Source organism: Pelobates fuscus, chromosome 8 (assembly GCF_036172605.1).
Source record: "Pelobates fuscus isolate aPelFus1 chromosome 8, aPelFus1.pri, whole genome shotgun sequence".
NCBI lineage: Eukaryota > Metazoa > Chordata > Amphibia > Anura > Pelobatidae > Pelobates > Pelobates fuscus.
The window spans coordinates 3090473-3112895 of record NC_086324.1 but is presented as its reverse complement, the minus strand read 5'-3'; the positions used below and the strand labels follow the sequence as shown (position 1 = coordinate 3112895).

The following is a 22423-nucleotide window of genomic DNA, read 5'->3' as shown; positions in this document are numbered from 1 at the left end:
TTATCCCTGCTCCCCCAGTTATTATCCCTGCTCCCCCAGTTATTATCCCTGCTCCCCCAGTTATTATCCCTGCTCCCCCTGTTATTATCCCTGCTCCCCCAGTTATTATCCCTGATCCCCCTGTTATTATCCCTGCTCCCCCTGTTATTATCCCTGCTCCCCCAGTTATTATCCCTGCTCCCCCATGTTATTATCCCTGCTGCCCCAGTTATTATCCCTGCTGCCCCTGTTATTATTCCTGCTCCCCTGTTATTATCCCTGCTCCCCTGTTATTATCCCTGCTCCCCCAGTTATTATCCCTGCTCCCCCAGTTATTATCCCCGCTCCCACTATTATCCCTGCTCCCCCAGTTATTATCCCCGCTCCCCCTGTTATTATCCCTGCTCCCCCTGTTATTATCTCTGCTGCCCCAGTTATTATCCCTGCTCCCCCTGTTATTATCCCTGCTCCCCCAGTTATTATCCCTGCTCCCCCTGTTATTATCCCTGCTGCCCCTGTTATTATCCCTGCTCCCCTGTTATTATCCCTGCTGCCCCAGTTATTATCCCCGCTCCCCCTGTTATTATTCCTGCTCCCCTGTTATTATCCCTGCTCCCCTGTTATTATCCCTGCTCCCCCAGTTATTATCCCTGCTCCCCCAGTTATTATCCCTGCTCCCCCAGTTATTATCCCTGCTCCCCTGTTATTATCCCTGCTCCCCCAGTTATTATCCCTGCTCCCCCAGTTATTATCCCTGCTCCCCCTGTTATTATCCCTGCTCCCCCTGTTATTATCCCTGCTCCCCCAGTTATTATCCCTGCTCCCCCAGTTATTATCCCTGCTCCCCCAGTTATTATCCCTGCTCCCCCAGTTATTATCCCTGCTCCCCCTGTTATTATCCCTGCTGCCCCTATTATCCCTGCTATCCCAGTTATTATCCCTGCTCCCCCAGTTATTATCCCTGCTCCCCCTGTTATTATCCCTGCTCCCCCAGTTATTATCCCTGCTCCCCATGTTATTATCCCTGCTCCCCCAGTTATTATCCCTGCTCCCCCAGTTATTATCCCTGCTCCCCCTGTTATTATCCCTGCTCCCCCAGTTATTATCCCTGCTCCCCCTGTTATTATCCCTGCTCCCCCTATTATTATCCCTGCTGCCCCTGTTATTATCCCTGCTCCCCCAGTTATTATCCCCGCTCCCCCTGTTATTATCCCTGCTCCCCAGTTATTATCCCTGCTCCCCCTGTTATTATCCCTGCTCCCCCTATTATTATCCCTGCTCCCCCAGTTATTATCACTGCTCCCCCAGTTATTATCCCTGCTCCCCCTGTTATTATCCCTGCTCCCCCAGTTATTATCCCTGCTCCCCCTGTTATTATCCCTGCTGCCCCTATTATCCCTGCTATCCCAGTTATTATCCCTGCTCCCCCAGTAATTATCCCTGCTCCCCCTGTTATTATCCCTGCTCCCCCAGTTATTATCCCTGCTCCCCATGTTATTATCCCTGCTCCCCCTGTTATTATCCCTGCTCCCCCTGTTATTATCCCTGCTCCCCAGTTATTATCCCTGCTCCCCCTGTTATTATCCCTGCTCCCCCTGTTATTATCCCTGCTGCCCCTGTTATTATCCCTGCTGCCCCTGTTATTATCCCTGCTCCCCCTGTTATTATCCCTGCTCTCCCTGTTATTATCCCTGCTCCCCCTGTTATTATCCCTGCTCCCCCAGTTATTATCCCTGCTCCCCCAGTTATTATCCCTGCTCCCCCTGTTATTATCCCTGCTCTCCCTGTTATTATCCATGCTCCCCCTGTTATTATCCCTGCTCCCCCTGTTATTATCCCTGCTCTCCCTGTTATTATCCCTGCTCCCCCTGTTATTATCCCTGCTCCCCTTTTATTATCCCTGCTGCCCCAGTTATTATCCCCGCTCCTCCTGTTATTATTCCTGCTCCCCTGTTATTATCCCTGCTCCCCTGTTATTATCCCTGCTCCCCCAGTTATTATCCCTGCTCCCCCAGTTATTATCCCCGCTCCCCCTGTTATTATCCCTGCTCCCCTGTTATTATCCCTGCTCCCCCAGTTATTATCCCCGCTCCCCCTGTTATTATCCCTGCTCCCCTGTTATTATCCCTGCTCCCCCTGTTATTATCCCTGCTCCCCCTGTTATTATCCCTGCTCCCCCAGTTATTATCCCTGCTCCCCAAGTTATTATCCCTACTCCCCCAGTTATTATCCCTGCTCCCCCAGTTATTATCCCTGCTCCCCCAGTTATTATCCCTGCTCCCCTGTTATTATCCCTGCTCCCCCAGTTATTATCCCTGCTCCCCCAGTTATTATCCCTGCTCCCCCTGTTATTATCCCTGCTCCCCCAGTTATTATCCCTGCTCCCCCAGCTATTATCCCTGCTCCCCCAGTTATTATCCCTGCTCCCCCTGTTATTATCCCTGCTGCCCCTATTATCCCTGCTATCCCAGTTATTATCCCTGCTCCCCCAGTTATTATCCCTGCTCCCCCTGTTATTATCCCTGCTCCCCCTGTTATTATCCCTGCTCCCCCAGTTATTATCCCTGCTCCCCCTGTTATTATCCCTGCTCCCCCTGTTATTATCCCTGCTCCCCAGTTATTATCCCTGCTCCCCCTGTTATTATCCCTGCTCCCCCTGTTATTATCCCTGCTGCCCCTGTTATTATCCCTGCTGCCCCTGTTATTATCCCTGCTCCCCCTGTTATTATCCCTGCTCTCCCTGTTATTATCCCTGCTCCCCCTGTTATTATCCCTGCTCCCCCAGTTATTATCCCTGCTCCCCCAGTTATTATCCCTGCTCCCCCTGTTATTATCCCTGCTCTCCCTGTTATTATCCCTGCTCCCCCTGTTATTATCCCTGCTCCCCCTGTTATTATCCCTGCTCTCCCTGTTATTATCCCTGCTCCCCCTGTTATTATCCCTGCTCCCCCTGTTATTATCCCTGATCCCCTGTTATTATCCCTGCTGCCCCAGTTATTATCCCCGCTCCCCCTGTTATTATTCCTGCTCCCCTGTTATTATCCCTGCTCCCCTGTTATTATCCCTGCTCCCCCAGTTATTATCCCTGCTCCCCCAGTTATTATCCCCGCTCCCCCTGTTATTATCCCTGCTCCCCTGTTATTATCCCTGCTCCCCCAGTTATTATCCCCGCTCCCCCTGTTATTATCCCTGCTCCCCTGTTATTATCCCTGCTCCCCCTGTTATTATCCCTGCTCCCCCTGTTATTATCCCTGCTCCCCCAGTTATTGTCCATGCTCCCCCAGTTATTATCCCTGCTCCCCCAGTTATTATCCCTGCTCCCCTGTTATTATCCCTGCTCCCCCTATTATTATCCCTGCTCCCCCAGTTATTATCCCTGCTCCCCCAGTTATTATCCCTGCTCCCCCTGTTATTATCCCTGCTCCCCCTATTATTATCCCTGCTCCCCAGTTATTATCCCTGCTCCCCCTGTTATTATCCCTGCTCCCCCTATTATTATCCCTGCTCCCCCAGTTATTATCCCTGCTCCCCCAGTTATTATCCCCGCTCCCCCGGTTATTATCCCTGCTCCCCAGTTATTATCCCTGCTCCCCCAGTTATTATCCCTGCTCCCCCGGTTATTATCCCTGCTCCCCCAGTTATTATCCCTGCTCCCCCTGTTATTATCCCTGCTGCCCCTATTATCCCTGCTATCCCAGTTATTATCCCCGCTCCCCATGTTATTATCCCTGCTCCCCCAGTTATTATCCCTGCTCCCCCTGTTATTATCCCTGCTCCCCAGTTATTATCCCTGCTCCCCCTGTTATTATCCCTGCTCCCACTGTTATTATCCCTGCTCCCCCAGTTATTATCCCTGCTCCCCCAGTTATTATCCCTGCTCGCCCAGTTATTATCCCTGCTCCCCCAGTTATTATCCCTGCTCCCCCAGTTATTATCCCTGCTCCCCTGTTATTATCCCTGCTCCCCCTATTATTATCCCTGCTCCCCCAGTTATTATCCATGCTCCCCCAGTTATTATCCCTGCTCCCCCAGTTATTATCCCTGCTCCCCCTGTTATTATCCCTGCTCCCCCTATTATTATCCCTGCTCCCCCAGTTATTATCCCTGCTCCCCTGTTATTATCCCTGCTCCCCTGTTATTATCCCTGCTCCCCCAGTTATTATCCCTGCTCCCCCAGTTATTATCCCTGCTCCCCCAGTTATTATCCCTGCTCCCCCAGTTATTATCCCTGCTCCCCCTGTTATTATCCCTGCTGCCCCTATTATCCCTGCTATCCCAGTTATTATCCCCGCTCCCCATGTTATTATCCCTGCTCCCCCAGTTATTATCCCTGCTCCCCCTGTTATTATCCCTGCTCCCCAGTTATTATCCCTGCTCCCCCTGTTATTATCCCTGCTCCCACTGTTATTATCCCTGCTCCCCCAGTTATTATCCCTGCTCCCCTGTTATTATCCCTGCTCCCCCAGTTATTATCCCTGCTCCCCCAGTTATTATCCCTGCTGCCCCTGTTATTATCCCTGCTGCCCCTATTATCCCTGCTATCCCAGTTATTATCCCCGCTCCCCCAGTTATTATCCCTGCTCCCCCAGTTATTATCCCTGCTCCCCCAGTTATTATCCCTGCTCCCCCAGTTATTATCCCTGCTCCCCCTGTTATTATCCCTGCTCCCCCTGTTATTATCCCTTCTCCCCCAGTTATTATCCCTGCTCCCCCAGTTATTATCCCTGCTCCCCCTGTTATTATCCCTGCTCCCCCTGTTATTATCCCTGCTCCCCCTGTTATTATCCCTTCTCCCCCAGTTATTATCCCTGCTCCCCCAGTTATTATCCCTGCTCCCCCAGTTATTATCCCTGCTCCCCCTGTTATTATCCCTGCTCCCCCTGTTATTATCCATGCTGCCCCTGTTATTATCCCTGCTCCCCCAGTTATTATCCCTGCTCCCCCAGTTATTATCCCTGCTCCCCCAGTTATTATCCCTGCTGCCCCTGTTATTATCCCTGCTCCCCCTGTTATTTTCCCTGCTCCCCCAGTTATTATCCCTGCTCCCCCAGTTATTATCCCTGCTCCCCCAGTTATTATCCCTGCTGCCCCTGTTATTATCCCTGCTGCCCCTATTATCCCTGCTATCCCAGTTATTATCCCCGCTCCCCCAGTTATTATCCCTGCTCCCCCAGTTATTATCCCTGCTCCCCCAGTTATTATCCCTGCTCCCCCAGTTATTATCCCTGCTCCCCCTGTTATTATCCCTGCTCCCCCTGTTATTATCCCTTCTCCCCCAGTTATTATCCCTGCTCCCCCAGTTATTATCCCTGCTCCCCCTGTTATTATCCCTGCTCCCCCTGTTATTATCCCTGCTCCCCCTGTTATTATCCCTTCTCCCCCAGTTATTATCCCTCCTCCCCCAGTTATTATCCCTGCTCCCCCAGTTATTATCCCTGCTCCCCCTGTTATTATCCCTGCTCCCCCTGTTATTATCCCTGCTCCCCCTGTTATTATCCATGCTGCCCCTGTTATTATCCCTGCTCCCCCAGTTATTATCCCTGCTCCCCCAGTTATTATCCCTGCTCCCCCAGTTATTATCCCTGCTGCCCCTGTTATTATCCCTGCTGCCCCTGTAATTATCCCTGCTCCCCCAGTTATTATCCCTGCTGCCCTTGTTATTATCCCTGCTCCCCCAGTTATTATCACTGCTCCCCCTGTTATTATCCCTGCTGCCCCTGTTATTATCCCTGCCCCCCCTGTTATTATCCCTGCTGCCCCTGTTATTATCCCTGCTGCCCCAGTTATTATCCCTGCTGCCCTTGTTATTATCCCTGCTCCCCCAGTTATTATCACTGCTCCCCCAGTTATTATCCCTGCTCCCCCTGTTATTATCCCTGCTCCCCCTGTTATTATCCCTGCTCCCACTGTTATTATCCCTGCTCCCCCAGTTATTATCCCCGCTCCCCCTGTTATTATCCCTGCTCCCCCTGTTATTATCCCTGCTCCCCCTGTTATTATCCCTGCTCCCCCAGTTATTATCCCTGCTCCCCCTGTTATTATCCCTGCTCCCCCAGTTATTATCCCTGCTCCCCCTGTTATTATCCCTGCTGCCCCAGTTATTATCCCTGCTCCCACTATTATCCCTGCTCCCCCAGTTATTATCCCCGCTCCCCCTGTTATTATCCCTGCTCCCCCTGTTATTATCTCTGCTGCCCCAGTTATTATCCCTGCTCCCCCTGTTATTATCTTTGCTCCCCCAGTTATTATCCCTGCTCCCCCTGTTATTATCCCTGCTCCCCCAGTTATTATCCCTGCTCCCCCAGTTATTATCCCTGCTCCCCCAGTTATTATCCCTGCTCCCCCAGTTATTATCCCTGCTCCCCAAGTTATTATCACTGCTCCCCCTGTTATTATCCCTGCTCCCCCAGTTATTATCCCTGCTCCCCCAGTTATTATCCCTGCTCCCCCAGTTATTATCCCTGCTCCCCCAGTTATTATCCCTGCTCCCCCTGTTATTATCCCTGCTGCCCCTGTTATTATCCCTGCTGCCCCAGTTATTATCCCTGCTGCCCTTGTTATTATCCCTGCTCCCCCAGTTATTATCACTGCTCCCCCAGTTATTATCCCTGCTCCCCCTGTTATTATCCCTGCTCCCCCTGTTATTATCCCTGCTCCCACTGTTATTATCCCTGCTCCCCCTGTTATTATCCCTGCTCCCCCTGTTATTATCTCTGCTGCCCCAGTTATTATCCCTGCTCCCCCTGTTATTATCTTTGCTCCCCCAGTTATTATCCCTGCTCCCCCTGTTATTATCCCTGCTCCCCCAGTTATTATCCCTGCTCCCCCAGTTATTATCCCTGCTCCCCAAGTTATTATCACTGCTCCCCCTGTTATTATCCCTGCTCCCCCAGTTATTATCCCTGCTCCCCCAGTTATTATCCCTGCTCCCCCAGTTATTATCCCTGCTCCCCCAGTTATTATCCCTGCTCCCCCTGTTATTATCCCTGCTGCCCCTGTTATTATCCCTGCTGCCCCAGTTATTATCCCTGCTGCCCTTGTTATTATCCCTGCTCCCCCAGTTATTATCACTGCTCCCCCAGTTATTATCCCTGCTCCCCCTGTTATTATCCCTGCTCCCCCTGTTATTATCCCTGCTCCCACTGTTATTATCCCTGCTCCCCCAGTTATTATCCCCGCTCCCCCTGTTATTATCCCTGCTCCCCCTGTTATTATCTCTGCTCCCCCTGTTATTATCCCTGCTCCCCCAGTTATTATCCCTGCTCCCCCTGTTATTATCCCTGCTCCCCCAGTTATTATCCCTGCTCCCCCTGTTATTATCCCTGCTGCCCCAGTTATTATCCCTGCTCCCACTATTATCCCTGCTCCCCCAGTTATTATCCCCGCTCCCCCTGTTATTATCCCTGCTCCCCCTGTTATTATCTCTGCTGCCCCAGTTATTATCCCTGCTCCCCCTGTTATTATCTTTGCTCCCCCAGTTATTATCCCTGCTCCCCCTGTTATTATCCCTGCTCCCCCAGTTATTATCCCTGCTCCCCCAGTTATTATCCCGGCTCCCCCAGTTATTATCCCTGCTCCCCCAGTTATTATCCCTGCTCCCCAAGTTATTATCACTGCTCCCCCTGTTATAATCCCTGCTCCCCCAGTTATTATCCCTGCTCCCCCAGTTATTATCCCTGCTCCCCCAGTTATTATCTCTGCTCCCCCTGTTATTATCCCTGCTCCCCCAGTTATTATCCCTGCTCCCCCTGTTATTATCCCTGCTCCCCCAGTTATTATCCCTGCTCCCCCTGTTATTATCCCTGATCCCCCTGTTATTATCCCTGCTCCCCCAGTTATTATCCCTGCTCCCCCAGTTATTATCCCTGCTCCCCCTGTTATTATCCCTGCTCCCCCAGTTATTATCCCTGCTGCCCCTGTTATTATCCCTTTTTCCCCAGTTATTATCCCTGCTCCCCCAGTTATTATCCCTGCTCCCCCAGTTATTATCACTGCTCCCCTATTATTATAATTTCTCCCCCAGTTATTATCCCTGTTCCCACATTTATATACATTTATAATGTATCTAGAACTAGTGACAGTTAATAATTTTAACCTATATATTAAAAAATTAGTGATCGTCAATTGTAATATATATACTAATAATTAGTGATAGTAATAAATTATAATATATAATTATATAAATTGAAATATTTCTAGAAATAACTTTAAAAGTGAATTTCCCAAATTGCAAAGAATAGTTTCTTACCATTTCTGCCGCTGGATCCTTTTTCTCCTGATGGTCCAGGTTGTCCTGGAGGACCTGCCAGTCCATGGTTACCCGGTGTACCAGCTTCTCCCTTTAATCCTTGCAGACCTGGCATACAATGAGCCCCTCATTAAAATGTATTACACTTCTATGCACCCAATGTATTGCCCTTGAAAGAGAAAACAGCATTATGGGCAGGTTCCGTGGGTGAATTCTCAGATTCTCTGTGTGAATTGTTAGATTCTCTGAGTGAATGGGCAGATTCTCTGCATTACTTGTCAGATTCTCTGCGTGAATTGTTAGATTCTCTGAGTGAATGGGCAGATTCTCTGCATTACTTGCCAGATTCTCTGGGTGAATTGTCAGATAATCTAAGTGAATGGTCATATTCTCTGGGTGACAGTGCAGATTCATTGGCTCTCCCAGTGAATTAGCAGATTCTCAGGGTTCAGGGTAAAGATTGTCAGTGTCCATTCCTCACCTTCATCTCCCTTCTCTCCTTTTAGCCCTGGACCTCCTGGGGGGCCTGGCTCTCCTCGGCTACCTGGCAATCCTAGTGCAGCCAAACAAAATCACCTGATACATTAGTAAACACGACATGAAGCATGTAATAACACACAGAGTTATAAAGCCACACGGAGCAAAAATATAATAACATGTAGGCTGATATAACGCCAGGCAGGGTGATGCTATGACTGCCGTGGGTCAGGGTGATACTATGACTGCCGTGTGGGTCTGGGTGATACTATGACTGCCGCGTGTGTCTGGGTGTTTACTATGACTGTCCCGTGTGTCTGGGTGATACTATGACTGCCCACGTGTGTCTGGGTGATACTATGACTGCAGTGTGGGTCTGGGTGATACTATGACTGCCGTGTGTCTGGGTGATACTATGACTGCCCCGTGGGTCTGGGTGATACTATGACTGCCCTGTGGGTCTGGGTGATACTATGACTGCCCCGTGTGTCTGGGTGTTTACTATGACTGCCCCGTGTGTCTGGGTGATACTATGACTGCCGTGTGTCTGGGTGATACTATGACTGCCCCGTGGGTCTGGGTGATACTATGACTCCCCCGTGTGTCTGGGTGTTTACTATGACTGCCCCGTGTGTCTGGGTGATACTATGACTGCCGTGTGTCTGGGTGATACTATGACTGCCCCGTGGGTCTGGGTGATACTATGACTGCCCCATGTGTCTGGGTGTTTACTATGACTGCCCCGTGTGTCTGGGTGATACTATGACTGCCGTGTGGGTCTGGGTGATACTATGACTGCCCTGTGGGTCTGGGTGATACTATGACTGCCCTGTGGGTCTGGGTGTTTACTATGACTGCCCTGTGGGTCTGGGTGATACTATGACTGCCCTGTGGGTCAGGGTGATACTATGACTGCCCCGTGTGTCTGGGTGTTTACTATGACTGCCCGTGTGTCTGGGTGATACTATGACTGCCCTGTGGGTGTGGGTGATACTATAACTGCTGCGTGTGTCTGGGTGATACTATGACTGCCCCGTGTGTCTGGGTGATACTATGACTGCCCCGTGTGTCTGGGTGATACTATGACTGCCGCGTGGGTCAGGGTGATACTATGACTGCCGCGTGGGTCAGGGTGATACTATGACTGCCCCGTTGGTCTGGGTGATACTATGACTGCCGCGTGGGTCAGAGTGATACTATGACTGCCCTGTGGGTCTGGGTGTTTACTATGACTGCCCCGTGGGTCTGGGTGATACTATGACTGCCCCGTGTGTCCTGGTGTTTACTATGACTGCCCCGTGTGTCTGGGTGATACTATGACTGCCCCGTGTGTCAGGGTGATACTATGACTGCCCCGTGTGTCTGGGTGATACTATGACTGCCGCGTGGGTCAGGGTGATACTATGACTGCCGCGTGGGTCAGGGTGATACTATGACTGCCCCGTGGGTCAGGGTGATACTATGACTGCCCCGTGTGTCTGGGTGTTTACTATGACTGCCCGTGTGTCTGGGTGATACTATGACTGCCTGGTGGGTCTGGGTGATACTATGACTGCCCCGTGTGTCTGGGTGATACTATGACTGCCCCGTGTGTCTGGGTGATACTATGACTGCCGCGTGGGTCAGGGTGATACTATGACTGCCGCGTGGGTCAGGGTGATACTATGACTGCCCCGTGGGTCTGGGTGATACTATGACTATGACTGCTGTGTGTCTGGGTGATGCTATGACTGCCGCGTGGGTCAGGGTGATACTATGACTGCCCTGTGGATCTGGGTGTTTACTATGACTGCCCTGTGGGTCTGGGTGATACTATGACTGCCCCGTGTGTCCGGGTGTTTACTATGACTGCCCCGTGTGTCTGGGTGATACTATGACTGCCCCGTGTGTCAGGGTGATACTATGACTGCCCCGTGTGTCTGGGTGATACTATGACTGCCGCGTGGGTCAGGGTGATACTATGACTGCCGCGTGGGTCAGGGTGATACTATGACTGCCCCGTGGGTCAGGGTGATACTATGACTGCCCCGTGTGTCTGGGTGTTTACTATGACTGCCCGTGTGTCTGGGTGATACTATGACTGCCCTGTGGGTCTGGGTGATACTATAACTGCCCCGTGTGTCTGGGTGATACTATGACTGCCCCATGTGTCTGGGTGATACTATGACTGCCGCGTGGGTCAGGGTGATACTAAGACTGCCCCGTGGGTCTGGGTGATACTATGAGAGTGATACTATGACTGCGGTGTGGGTCTGGGTGATACTATGACTACCGCGTGAGTCAGGGTGATACTATGACTGCCCTGTGGGTCTGGGTGTTTACTATGACTGCCCCGTGGGTCTGGGTGATACTATGACTGCCCCGTGTGTCCGGGTGTTTACTATGACTGCCCCGTGTGTCTGGGTGATACTATGACTGCCCCGTGTGTCAGTGTGATACTATGACTGCCCCGTGTGTCTGGGTGATACTATGACTGCCGCGTGGGTCAGGGTGATACTATGACTGCCGCGTGGGTCAGGGTGATACTATGACTGCCCCGTGGGTCAGGGTGATACTATGACTGCCCCGTGTGTCTGGGTGTTTACTATGACTGCCCGTGTGTCTGGGTGATACTATGACTGCCTGGTGGGTCTGGGTGATACTATAATTGCTGCGTATGTCTGGGTGATACTATGACTGCCCCGTGTGTCTGGGTGATACTATGACTGCCCCGTGTGTCTGGGTGATACTATGACTGCCGCGTGGGTCAGGGTGATACTATGACTGCCGCGTGGGTCAGGGTGATACTATGACTGCCCCGTGGGTCTGGGTGATACTATGACTGCCCCGTGGGTCAGAGTGATACTATGACTGCTGTGTGTCTGGGTGATACTATGACTGCCGCGTTGGTCAGGGTGATACTATGACTGCCCTGTGGATCTGGGTGTTTACTATGACTGCCCCGTGGGTCTGGGTGATACTATGACTGCCCCGTGTGTCCGGGTGTTTACTATGACTGCCCCGTGTGTCTGGGTGATACTATGACTGCCCCGTGTGTCAGGGTGATACTATGACTGCCCCGTGTGTCTGGGTGATACTATGACTGCCGCGTGGGTCAGGGTGATACTATGACTGCCGCGTGGGTCAGGGTGATACTATGACTGCCCCGTGGGTCAGGGTGATCCTATGACTGCCCCGTGTGTCTGGGTGTTTACTATGACTGCCCGTGTGTCTGGGTGATACTATGACTGCCCTGTGGGTCTGGGTGATACTATAACTGCCGCGTGTGTCTGGGTGATACTATGACTGCCCCGTGTGTCTGGGTGATACTATGACTGCCCCATGTGTCTGGGTGATACTATGACTGCCGCGTGGGTCAGGGTGATACTAAGACTGCCCCGTGGGTCTGGGTGATACTATGACTGCCCCGTGGGTAAGAGTGATACTATGACTGCGGTGTGGGTCTGGGTGATACTATGACTGCCGCGTGAGTCAGGGTGATACTATGACTGCCCTGTGGGTCTATGACTGCCGCGTGGGTCAGGGTGATACTATGACTGCCCCGTGTGTCTGGGTGATACTATGACTGCCCCGTGGGTCAGGGTGATACTATGACTGCCCCGTGTGTCTGGGTGATACTATGACTGCCGCGTGGGTCAGGGTGATAATATGACTGCCCCGTGGGTCTGGGTGTTTACTATGACTTCCGTGTGGGTCTGGGTGATACTATGACTGCCGTGTGGGTCTGGGTGATACTATGACTGCCCCGTGGGTCAGGGTGATACTATGACGTGTGGGTCTGGGTGATACTATGACTGCCGTGTGTCTGGGTGATACTATGACTGCCCCGTGTGTCTGGGTGATACTATGACTGCCGCGTGTGTCTGGGTGATACTATGACTGCCGCGTGGGTCAGGGTGATACTATGACTGCCCTGTGGGTCTGGGTGTTTACTATGACTGCCGTGTGGGTCTGGGTGATACTATGACTGCCCCGTGGTTCTGGGTGATACTATGACTGCCCCGTGGGTCTGGGTGATACTATGACTGCCCCGTGGGTCTGGATGATACTATGACTGCCGTGGGTCTGGGTGATACTATGACTGCCCCGTGGGTCTGGGTGATACTATGACTGCCCCGTGGGTCTGGGTGTTTACTATGACTGCCGTGTGGGTCTGGGTGATACTATGACTGCCCCGTGGGTCTGGGTGTTTACTATGACTGCCCCGTGGGTCTGGGTGTTTACTATGACTGCCCCGTGGGTCTGGGTGTTTACTATGACTGCCGTGTGGGTCTGGGTGATACTATGATTGCCGCGTGGGTCAGGGTGATACTATGACTGCCGTGTGTCTGGGTGATACTATGACAGCCCCGTGGGTCTGGGTGATACTATGACTGCCCCGTGGGTCTGGGTGTTTACTATGACTGCCCCGTGGGTCTGGGTGATACTATGATTGCCACGTGGGTCAGGGTGATACCATGGCTGCCGCGTGGGTCAGGGTGATACTATGGCTGCCGTGTGGGTCCGGGTGTTACTATGGCTGCCGTGTGGGTCCGGGTGATACTATGACTGCCCCGTGTGTCTGGGTGATACTATGACTGCTGTGTGGGTCTGGGTGATACTATGACTGCCGTGTGGGTCTGGGTGATACTATGACTGCCCCGTGGGTCAGATTGATACTATGACTGCCCCGTGGGTCAGGGTGATACTACAACTGCCCTGTGTGTCTGAGTGATACTATGACTGCCCCGTGTGTCTGGGTGATACTATGACTGCCCCGTGTGTCAGGGTGACACTATGACTGCCGCGTGGGTCAGGGTGATACTATGACTGCTGCGTGGAGCAGGAGTTTATGGGATGCCGCGTGGAGCAGGGGTTTATGGGATGCCGCGTGGAGCAGGGGTTTATGGGATGCCTCGTGGAGCAGGAGTTTATGGAATGCCGCGTGGAGCAGGGGTTTATGGGATGCCGCGTGGAGCAGGGGTTTATGGGATGCCGTGTGGAGCAGGGGTTTATGGGATGCTGCGTGGAGCAGGGGGTTTATAGGATGACGCGTGGAGCAGCAGTTAATGGGATGCTGCATGGAGCGAGGTTTATGGGATGCTGCGTGGAGCGAGGTTCATGGGATGACGCTTGGAGCAGAAGTTTATGGGATGACGCATGGAGCAGGGGTTTATGGGATGCTGCGTGGAGCGAGGTTTATGGGATGCTGCGTGGAGCGAGGTTTATGGGATGCCGCGTGGAGCAGGAGTTTATGGGATGCCGCGTGGAGCAGGGGTTTATGGAATGTCGCGTGGAGCAGGAGTTTATGGGATGCTGCGTGGAGCAGGGGTTTATGGAATGCTGCGTGGAGCAGGAGTTTATAGGATGCTGCGTGGAGCATGAGTTTATGGGATGCTGCGTGGAGCGAGGTTTATGTGATGCTGCGTGGAGCAGGGGTTTATGGGATGCTGCGTGGAGCATGGGTTTATGGGATGCTGCGTGGAGCGAGGTTTATGGGATGCTGCGTTGAGCGAGGTTTATGGGATGACGCATGGAGCAGGGGTTTATGGGATGCTGCGTGGAGCAGGGGTTTATGGGATGACGCATGGAGCAGGGGTTTATGGGATGACGCGTGGAGCAGGGGTTTATGGGATGCTGCGTGGAGCAGGGGTTTATGGGATGACGCATGGAGCAGGGGTTTATGGGATGACGCATGGAGCAGGGGTTTATGGGATGACGCATGGAGCGAGGTTTATGGGATGACGCATGGAGCAGGGGTTTATGGGATGACTCATGGAGCAGGTGTTTATGGGATGCTGCGCGAAGCGAGGTTTATGGGATGATGCATGGAGCAGGGGTTTATGGGATGCTGCGTGGAGCAGGGGTTTATGGGATGCTGCGTGGAGCAGGGGTTTATGGGATGACTCTTGGAGCAGGTATTTATGGGATGCTGCGTGGAGCAGGGGTTTATGGGATGCTGCGTGGAGCAGGGGTTTATGGGACGCTGTAGCATTCTGAATGGAGTCAGTGCAGCGATTGCCTGAGAGATAAATATACATTTCCTGTTCTCTGCAGGTAGCTCAAGTCCAGGGGACTTACAGCAAACAATGGCTAAGAATAGAGTATAGTTTTTACTATTTTGCCTTTTATTTCAGCGCATTGTCTGCATAATGCAATACAGAACAGATTGTGTGTAATGTCAGTTACCTGGAAATCCAGGCAGTCCTCGGGCTCCATGAGATCCTGAAAATAAAACAGCCACTAATTACCGCTCTCACTCATCACAGAGAACACAGCTTGGAGAACACAGGTGTTATTGTATTTTATTAACCACTAGAGGTGTTTTTTTATTCACATTGTCAATATAACACTCTAACTGATGGCCAGGGGGGGCATACCGGAAGCAAGACAGCAAGCATGGCCTAAACTCAAACTGCTAAAAATTGTGAATCTGCGGATAGCTGGGGAGAGTCTGATAGCGGATGTTAGAACATTGGCAGAGAGTGTTGCTGTGGCGGAACCAACCTGGAGAAGCCTGGTTGCTAGTGATGTCGCGAACACAAAATTTTCGGTTCGCGAATGGCGAACGGGAACTTCCGCAAACGTTTGCGAACCGCCATTGACTTCAATGGGCAGGCGAATTTTAAAACCCACAGGGACTCTTTCTGGCCACAAAAGTGATGGAAAAGTTGTTTCAAGGGGACTAACACCTGGACTGTGGCATGCCGGAGGGGGATCCATGGCAAAAGTCCCATGGAAAATTACACAGTTGATGCAGAGTCTGGTTTTAATCCATAAAGGGCAGAAATCACCTAACATTCCTAAATCACAATGGATACGGATTGACACCTGACATATGACATATTGACACCTTGACATATGGATTGACACCTGTCCTCATAGACCCTGATACACACTGACACAGAGCAGAATAGGGACTATTCCCCCTACATAGGGTCACTTGGCAGATATGGATTGACACCTATCCTAAGGATCCCTGATACACACTGACACAGAGCAGAATAGGGACTGTTCCCCCTACATAGGGTCACTTGGCAGATATGGATTGACACCTATCCTAAGGATCCCTGATACACACTGACACAGAGCAGAATAGGGACGGTTCCCCCTACATAGGGTCACTTGGCAGTTATGGATTGACACCTATCCTAAGGATCCCTGATACACGAATCAGAGACTGTTCCCTCTACATAGGGTCACTTGGCAGATATGGATTGACACCTGTCCTCAGAGACCATGATACACACTGACACAGAGCAGAATAGGGACTGTTCCCCCTACATAGGGTCACTTGGCAGATATGGATTGACACCTATCCTAAGGATCCCTGATACAAACTGACACAGAGCAGAATAGGGACTGTTCCCCCTACATAGGGTCACTTGGCAGATATGGATTGACACCTGTCCTCAGAGACCATGATACACACTTACACAGAGCAGAATAGGGACTGTTCCCCCTACATAGGGTCACTTGGCAGATATGGCGTGGTCGTGGGAGGAGGAGGATGACTTTCACCTCTTCCCCTGTTAGATTCCCGTTGTGCTGTGACATTACCCTTATACGCTGTGTAAAGCATACTTTTTAATTTATTTTGCAACTGCTGCATCCTTTCCGACTTGTAATTCGGTAACATTTCCGCCACTGTCTGCTTATACCGGGGGTCTAGTAGCGTGGACACCCAGCACAGGTCGTTCTCCTTCAGCCTTTTTATACGAGGGTCCCTCAACAGGCACGACAGCATGAAAGACCCCATTTGCACAAGGTTGGATGCCGAGCTACTCATTATCCGTTCCTCCTCCCCACACAGAGCAGAATAGGGACTGTTCCCCCTACATAGGGTCACTTGGCAGATATGGATTGACACCTGTCCTCAGAGACCCTGATACACACTGACACAGAGCAGAATAGAGACTGTTCCCTCTACATAGGGTCACTTGGCAGATATGGATTGACACCTGTCCTCAAAGCCCCTGATACACACTGACTCAGAGCAGAATAGAGATTGTTCCCCGTACATAGGGTCACTTGACAGGTATGGATTGACACCTGTCCTCAGAGACCATGATACACACTGACACAGAGCAGAATAGAGACTGTTCCCCCTACATAGGGTCAATTGGCAGGTATGGATTGACACCTGTCCTCAGAGACCATTATACACACTGACACAGAGCAGAATAGAGACTGTTCCCCCTACATAGGGTCACTTGACAGGTATGGATTGACACCTGTCCTCAGAGACCATGATACACACTGACACAGAGCAGAATAGAGACTGTTCCCCCTACATAGGGTCACTTGACAGGTATGGATTGACACCTGTCCTCAAAGCCCCTGATACACACTGACACAGAGCAGAATAGAGACTGTTCCCCCTACATAGGGTTACTTGGCAGATATGGATTGACACCTGTCCTAAGGATCCCTGATACACACTGACACAGAGCAGAATAGAGACTGTTCCCCCTACATAGGGTCACTTGGCAGGTATGGATTTACACCTGTCCTCAAAGCCCCTGATACACACTGACACAGAGCAGAATAGAGACTGTTCCCCCTACATAGGGTCACTTGGCAGGTATGGATTGACACCTGTCCTAAGGATCCCTGATACACACTGACACAGAGCAGAATAGAGACTGTTCCCCCTACATAGGGTCACTTGGCAGATATGGATTGACACCTGTCCTAAGGATCCCTGATACACACTGACACAGAGCAGAATAGAGACTGTTCCCCCTACATAGGGTCACTTGGCAGATATGGATTGACACCTGTCCTAAGGATCCCTGATACACACTGACACAGAGCAGAATAGAGACTGTTCCCCCTACATAGGGTCACTTGGCAGATATGGATTGACACCTGTCCTAAGGATCCCTGATACACACTGACACAGAGCAGAATAGAGACTGTTCCCCCTACATAGGGTCACTTGGCAGATATGGATTGACACCTGTCCTAAGGATCCCTGATACACACTGACACAGAGCAGAATAGAGACTGTTCCCCCTACATAGGGTCACTTGGCAGATATGGATTGACACCTGTCCTAAGGATCCCTGATACACACTGACACAGAGCAGAATAGAGACTGTTCCCCCTACATAGGGTCACTTGGCAGATATGGATTGACACCTGTCCTAAGGATCCCTGATACACACTGACACACCGCAGAATATGGACTGTTCCCCCATACATAGGGTCACTTGGCAGATATGGATTGACACCTGTCCTAAGGATCCCTGATACACACTGACACAGAGCAGAATAGAGACTGTTCCCCCTACATAGGGTCACTTGGCAGATATGGATTGACACCTGTCCTAAGGATCCCTGATACACACTGACACAGAGCAGAATAGGGACTGTTCCCCCTACATAGGGTCCTAAGGATCCCTGATACACACTGACACAGAGCAGAATAGGGACTGTTCCCCCTACATAGGGTCACTTGACAGGTATGGATTGACACCTGTCCTCAGAGACCATGATACACACTGACACGGAGCAGAATAGGGACTGTTCCCCCTACATAGGGTCACTTGGCAGATATGGATTGACACCTGTCCTAAGGATCCCTGATACACACTGACCAGAGCAGAATAGAGACTGTTACCCCTACATAGGGTCACTTGGCAGAAATGGATTGACACCTGTCCTAAGGATCCCTGTATTGGGGAACATTGTCGCCCAAACTAATTTATATGCCCATCAATTCCGAGCTACAAATCCGGACTCTTTTTTGGCAAAGATACACACTGTGACAGAATTTAAAATATTCTGGGCACTGACTATGCTAATGGGCATCATAAAGAAGCCCTCCATCCGCTCCTACTGGAGCAGTAGCCCCATCTGCTCTACCCCCATTTACTCCCAATGTATGTCGAGGAAGAGGTAGGAAATGATTCTGCATTGCATGCACTTCAGCGACAACAGCCTGTGTCCCACTAGGGAGCATCCCCAGTTTGACAGGCTGTATAAAATCCGCCCCCTGATTACCCACTTTGCTACCAGGTTTGCAGAGGCTTATACACCTGGAAGGAATATATGCGTGGATGAATCCCTGATGAAGTATAAGGGAAGGCTGGGATTCAAGCAGTATGTTCCTTCCAAGCGCTCTAGGTATGGTGTAAAGATGTATAAGCTCTGTGATAGCGAGACTGGGTATACTCAGGCCTTCCGGATGTACGAGGGAAAGGATAGCCACCTTGACCCTCCAGGTTGCCCAGAACATATGGGAACCAGTGGCAAGATTGTCTGGGACCTGATATTCCCCCTGATGAACAAAGGGTACCACTTGTATACTGACAATTTTTATACAAGTGTCCCTTTGTTCAAGCTACTGTACTGTTTTGATACAGTAGCTTGCGGCACAATTAAAAAGAACAGCACAGGTTTCCCAGGACAACTTGCACGCACCCGGCTACGAAGGGGGGAGACCTCAGCTCTGCGCCAAGAGGAGCTGTTGGCAGTTAAGTACAGAGACAAGAAGGACGTCCTGTAAGCCTGTGTACTTATGCACAAAGCGTTGTACGATCAGATTACACACATGTGCCATGCACGGCACATGTGTCAACTTGCCCAACTTCAATGCCGCCAACAAATTTGTTCCGATGTCACAAACCACTTTGCCGATCTCCAGTTGCTGCGGAATCAGCCACTTTTCCACCTGTGCGTTCAGGGTGGACAGGAGTGCTTGTCCGGTGTGACTCTCTGCTTTCAAGCAAGTCAAACACAAGACGACGTGACACTGCCGTATCCGGGATGTGGAATAGTACCTGGGGAGCTGGGGGGGGTGCCGTTGATGTGGAGCAAGACGCAGCAGCAGAAGAGGACTCAGCCGAGGAGGTTATGGAAGAGGATGGAGTAGGAGGAGTAGAGGAGGTGGCAGCAGGCCTGCCTGCAAGTCGTGGCGGTGTCACCAACTCCTCTGAAGAGCCATGCATTCCATGCTTGCCAGCCGTCAGCAGGTTTACCCAATGCGCAGTGTAGGTGATATACCTGCCCTGACCATGCTTTGCAGACCAGGTATCAGTGGTCAGATGGACCCTTGCCCCAACACTGTGTGCCAGACATGCCATTACTTCCTTTTGCACAATCGAGTACAGGTTGGGGATTGCCTTTTGTGAAAAGAAATTTCGTCCGGGTACCTTCCACTGCGGTGTCCCAATAGCTACAAATTTTTTGAACGCCTCAGACTCCACCAGCTTGTATGGTAAAAGCTGGCGGGCTAATAGTTCAGACAAGCCAGCTGTCAGAAGCCGGGCAAGGGGGTGACTTTCTGACATTGGCTTCTTACACTCAAACATGTCCTTGACAGACACCTGACTGTGGGCAGATGAGCAGGCCTGACACACAGACGCTTGGGACAACTAACTGCTATTCAATCTATAACAGTGAAAAAAGTTTTTTGGTTAAATGCACGCTATTGTGACACCAGATATGAGTGGCAAAGTACACTGGCAGAGGTCTGCAGAGCACACGCTGAAGGCCTGACACCCGCTTTAAGGACACTGACTGCTATTAGCTTGCACTGAAACACTTTTTTTCTTTGTAAAAGCACGCTATAGAGACACCAGATATGAGTGGCAACTGTCAAAGTACACTGGCAGGGGTCTGCAGAGCACACGCTGAAGGCCTGACACACCCGCTTTAAGGACACTGACTGCTATTAGCTTACACTGAAAAACTTTTTTTCTTTGTAAAAGCACGCTATAGAGACACCAGATATGAGTGGTGTGGCGAAACCAACTTCGCCACTGTGAGCTGGAGAAGCCTGGTTGCTAGCCTCCTGCCCGCTGACTATGGCCCCTGGACATATTGCACTTTAAAGACTATATTTGGGCATGTAATAATTTATATTGCTGCTACTGGCCCTTTAAAATCAGCGATGGACATTTTGGGACTACTGTCCCTTTAAGACTGTGAAGCATATTCTATTGTACTGCCTGTATATTGTATATGTATTTATGTATGCAGTTAACCTGGGTTATATATATATATGCAGCCTTCATCTGATTGTTCGGTAGAATCACTCCATTCCTTGTATTGAGGAAACTACCGAACAACCAGACCACCCAGGACTAAGTGTGCCTCCAATTACCGTTTGCAACAATGTTGCAAACGGGTAATTGGCAATCAGTGCAGTGTGGTCTTTGTCCTCTGGGTGGCCGCCATTCAGGAAACTAACACGTGGCGGCGGCCATCTTAAACTACCGAACAGCGGTGTTTTGCCGTCGAGTGTCTGGAACTAAAATCGGACACTCAACTAGGCAAACACCGCTGAGACCTCCATACTTCCAGAAATTCGTATGGAAACTACCGAATGGCCCGCCGTTCGGTAGAAAGAACCCCACCAACAAGGGGATTCATACGAATCCCCCATTAGTCTCTATAACACAGGCAATTCGTCTGTTTTCATTCCCTTGTTTGTGACCGACCGCAGGGCCAAAATGCATGGAACTGTTTTCGGATACTTTACCCATGCGGTCGGTCAATACTTTAAAGTCCCATAACTCCCGAACCGTTTATCCGAATGGGCTGATTTTAACATATGTTGTCCCTCCAGACTAGGGCTATCTGGAGATATTGGATTTGTGGATGTACCCCAAGTATTTAGGGTACATCCAAAACTTGGGTAAAAATATGTCCCTGTTAATTGTGTTAACAGATATGTTGGAGGGAGGAGATGTGTGGGTTGTACCTTAGACTGGATTGGTGTACTGTAAACCCCTCCCTTGCATGGGAGAATCTCATATAAGCCTGTGTGTGAATAAATCAGTGTTGTTGCTGTTTAACCCTGAAGCTGGAGTGTGTCTCTTTCTTGGGGGGGAAAGGGGACTGTATGCCGACTGCCAGGAGTGTAAGCTGTTCATATTGCTTTTCCTGTTCGGCTGCTTCCAGGGTTAGTGTGTCTGCTGTTCGAGAGTTGGTGAATTCGTGCAGTTTGGGAGTTCGGGAAGTTGGTGCTTATGGTAGCTGCTGGTGTATCTAAAAGGGATTATCGCCTAAACGGATTTTTCCCCTTTTATGCTGAAACGGTCCGTTACAAGTGGCAACTGGCAAAGTACACTGGCAGGGGTCTGCAGAGCACACGCTGAAGGCCTGACACACCCGCTTTAAGGACACTGACTGCTATTAGCTTACACTGAAAAACTTTTTTTCTTTGTAAAAGCACGCTATAGAGACACCAGATATGAGTGGCAACTGGCAAAGTACACTGGCAGGGGTCTGCAGAGCACACGCTAAAAGGCCTGACACACCCGCTTTAAGGACACTGACTGCTATTAGCTACCACAACCAGAGGACATAGTCTAAAATTAGAGGGACAAAGGTTTAAAAATAATATCAGGAAGTATTACTCTACTGAGAGGGTAGTGGATGCATGGAATAGCCTTCCAGCTGAAGTGGTAGAGGTTAACACAGTAAAGGAGTTTAAGCATGTGTGGGATAGGCATAAGGCTATCCTAACTATAAGATAATGCCAGGGACTAATGAAAGTATTTAGAAAACTGGGCAGACTAGATGGGCCGAATGGTTCTTATCTGCCGTCACATTCTATGTTTCTATGTTTCTATGTTTCACTGAAAAAGTTTTTCTTTGTAAAAGCACGCTATAGAGACACCAGATATGAGTGGCAACTGTCAAAGTACACTGGCAGGGGTCTGCAGAGCACACGCTGAAGGCCTGACACACGCGCTTTAACCCCTTAAGGACACATGACATGTGTGA

General features: G+C 50.6%; 1 protein-coding gene across 2 annotated transcripts in view; it reads right to left on the bottom strand.

Annotated features, from left to right (window-relative positions):
• The window catches only part of MARCO (macrophage receptor with collagenous structure), a 159175-nt gene that overhangs the window by 25622 nt on the left and 111130 nt on the right, over positions 1 to 22423 (bottom strand). Inside the window, exons 4-6 of one of the 2 annotated variants that reach the window (XM_063428516.1) lie at positions 14873 to 14908; positions 8709 to 8780; positions 8228 to 8335 (exon numbers count right to left, since the gene is read on the bottom strand). In XM_063428516.1, coding sequence (XP_063284586.1) covers positions 8228 to 8335; positions 8709 to 8780; positions 14873 to 14908 — 216 coding nt within the window. The remainder of the gene's footprint in view (positions 1 to 8227; positions 8336 to 8708; positions 8781 to 14872; positions 14909 to 22423) is intronic. The other variant, XM_063428517.1, reaches the window with a different exon arrangement.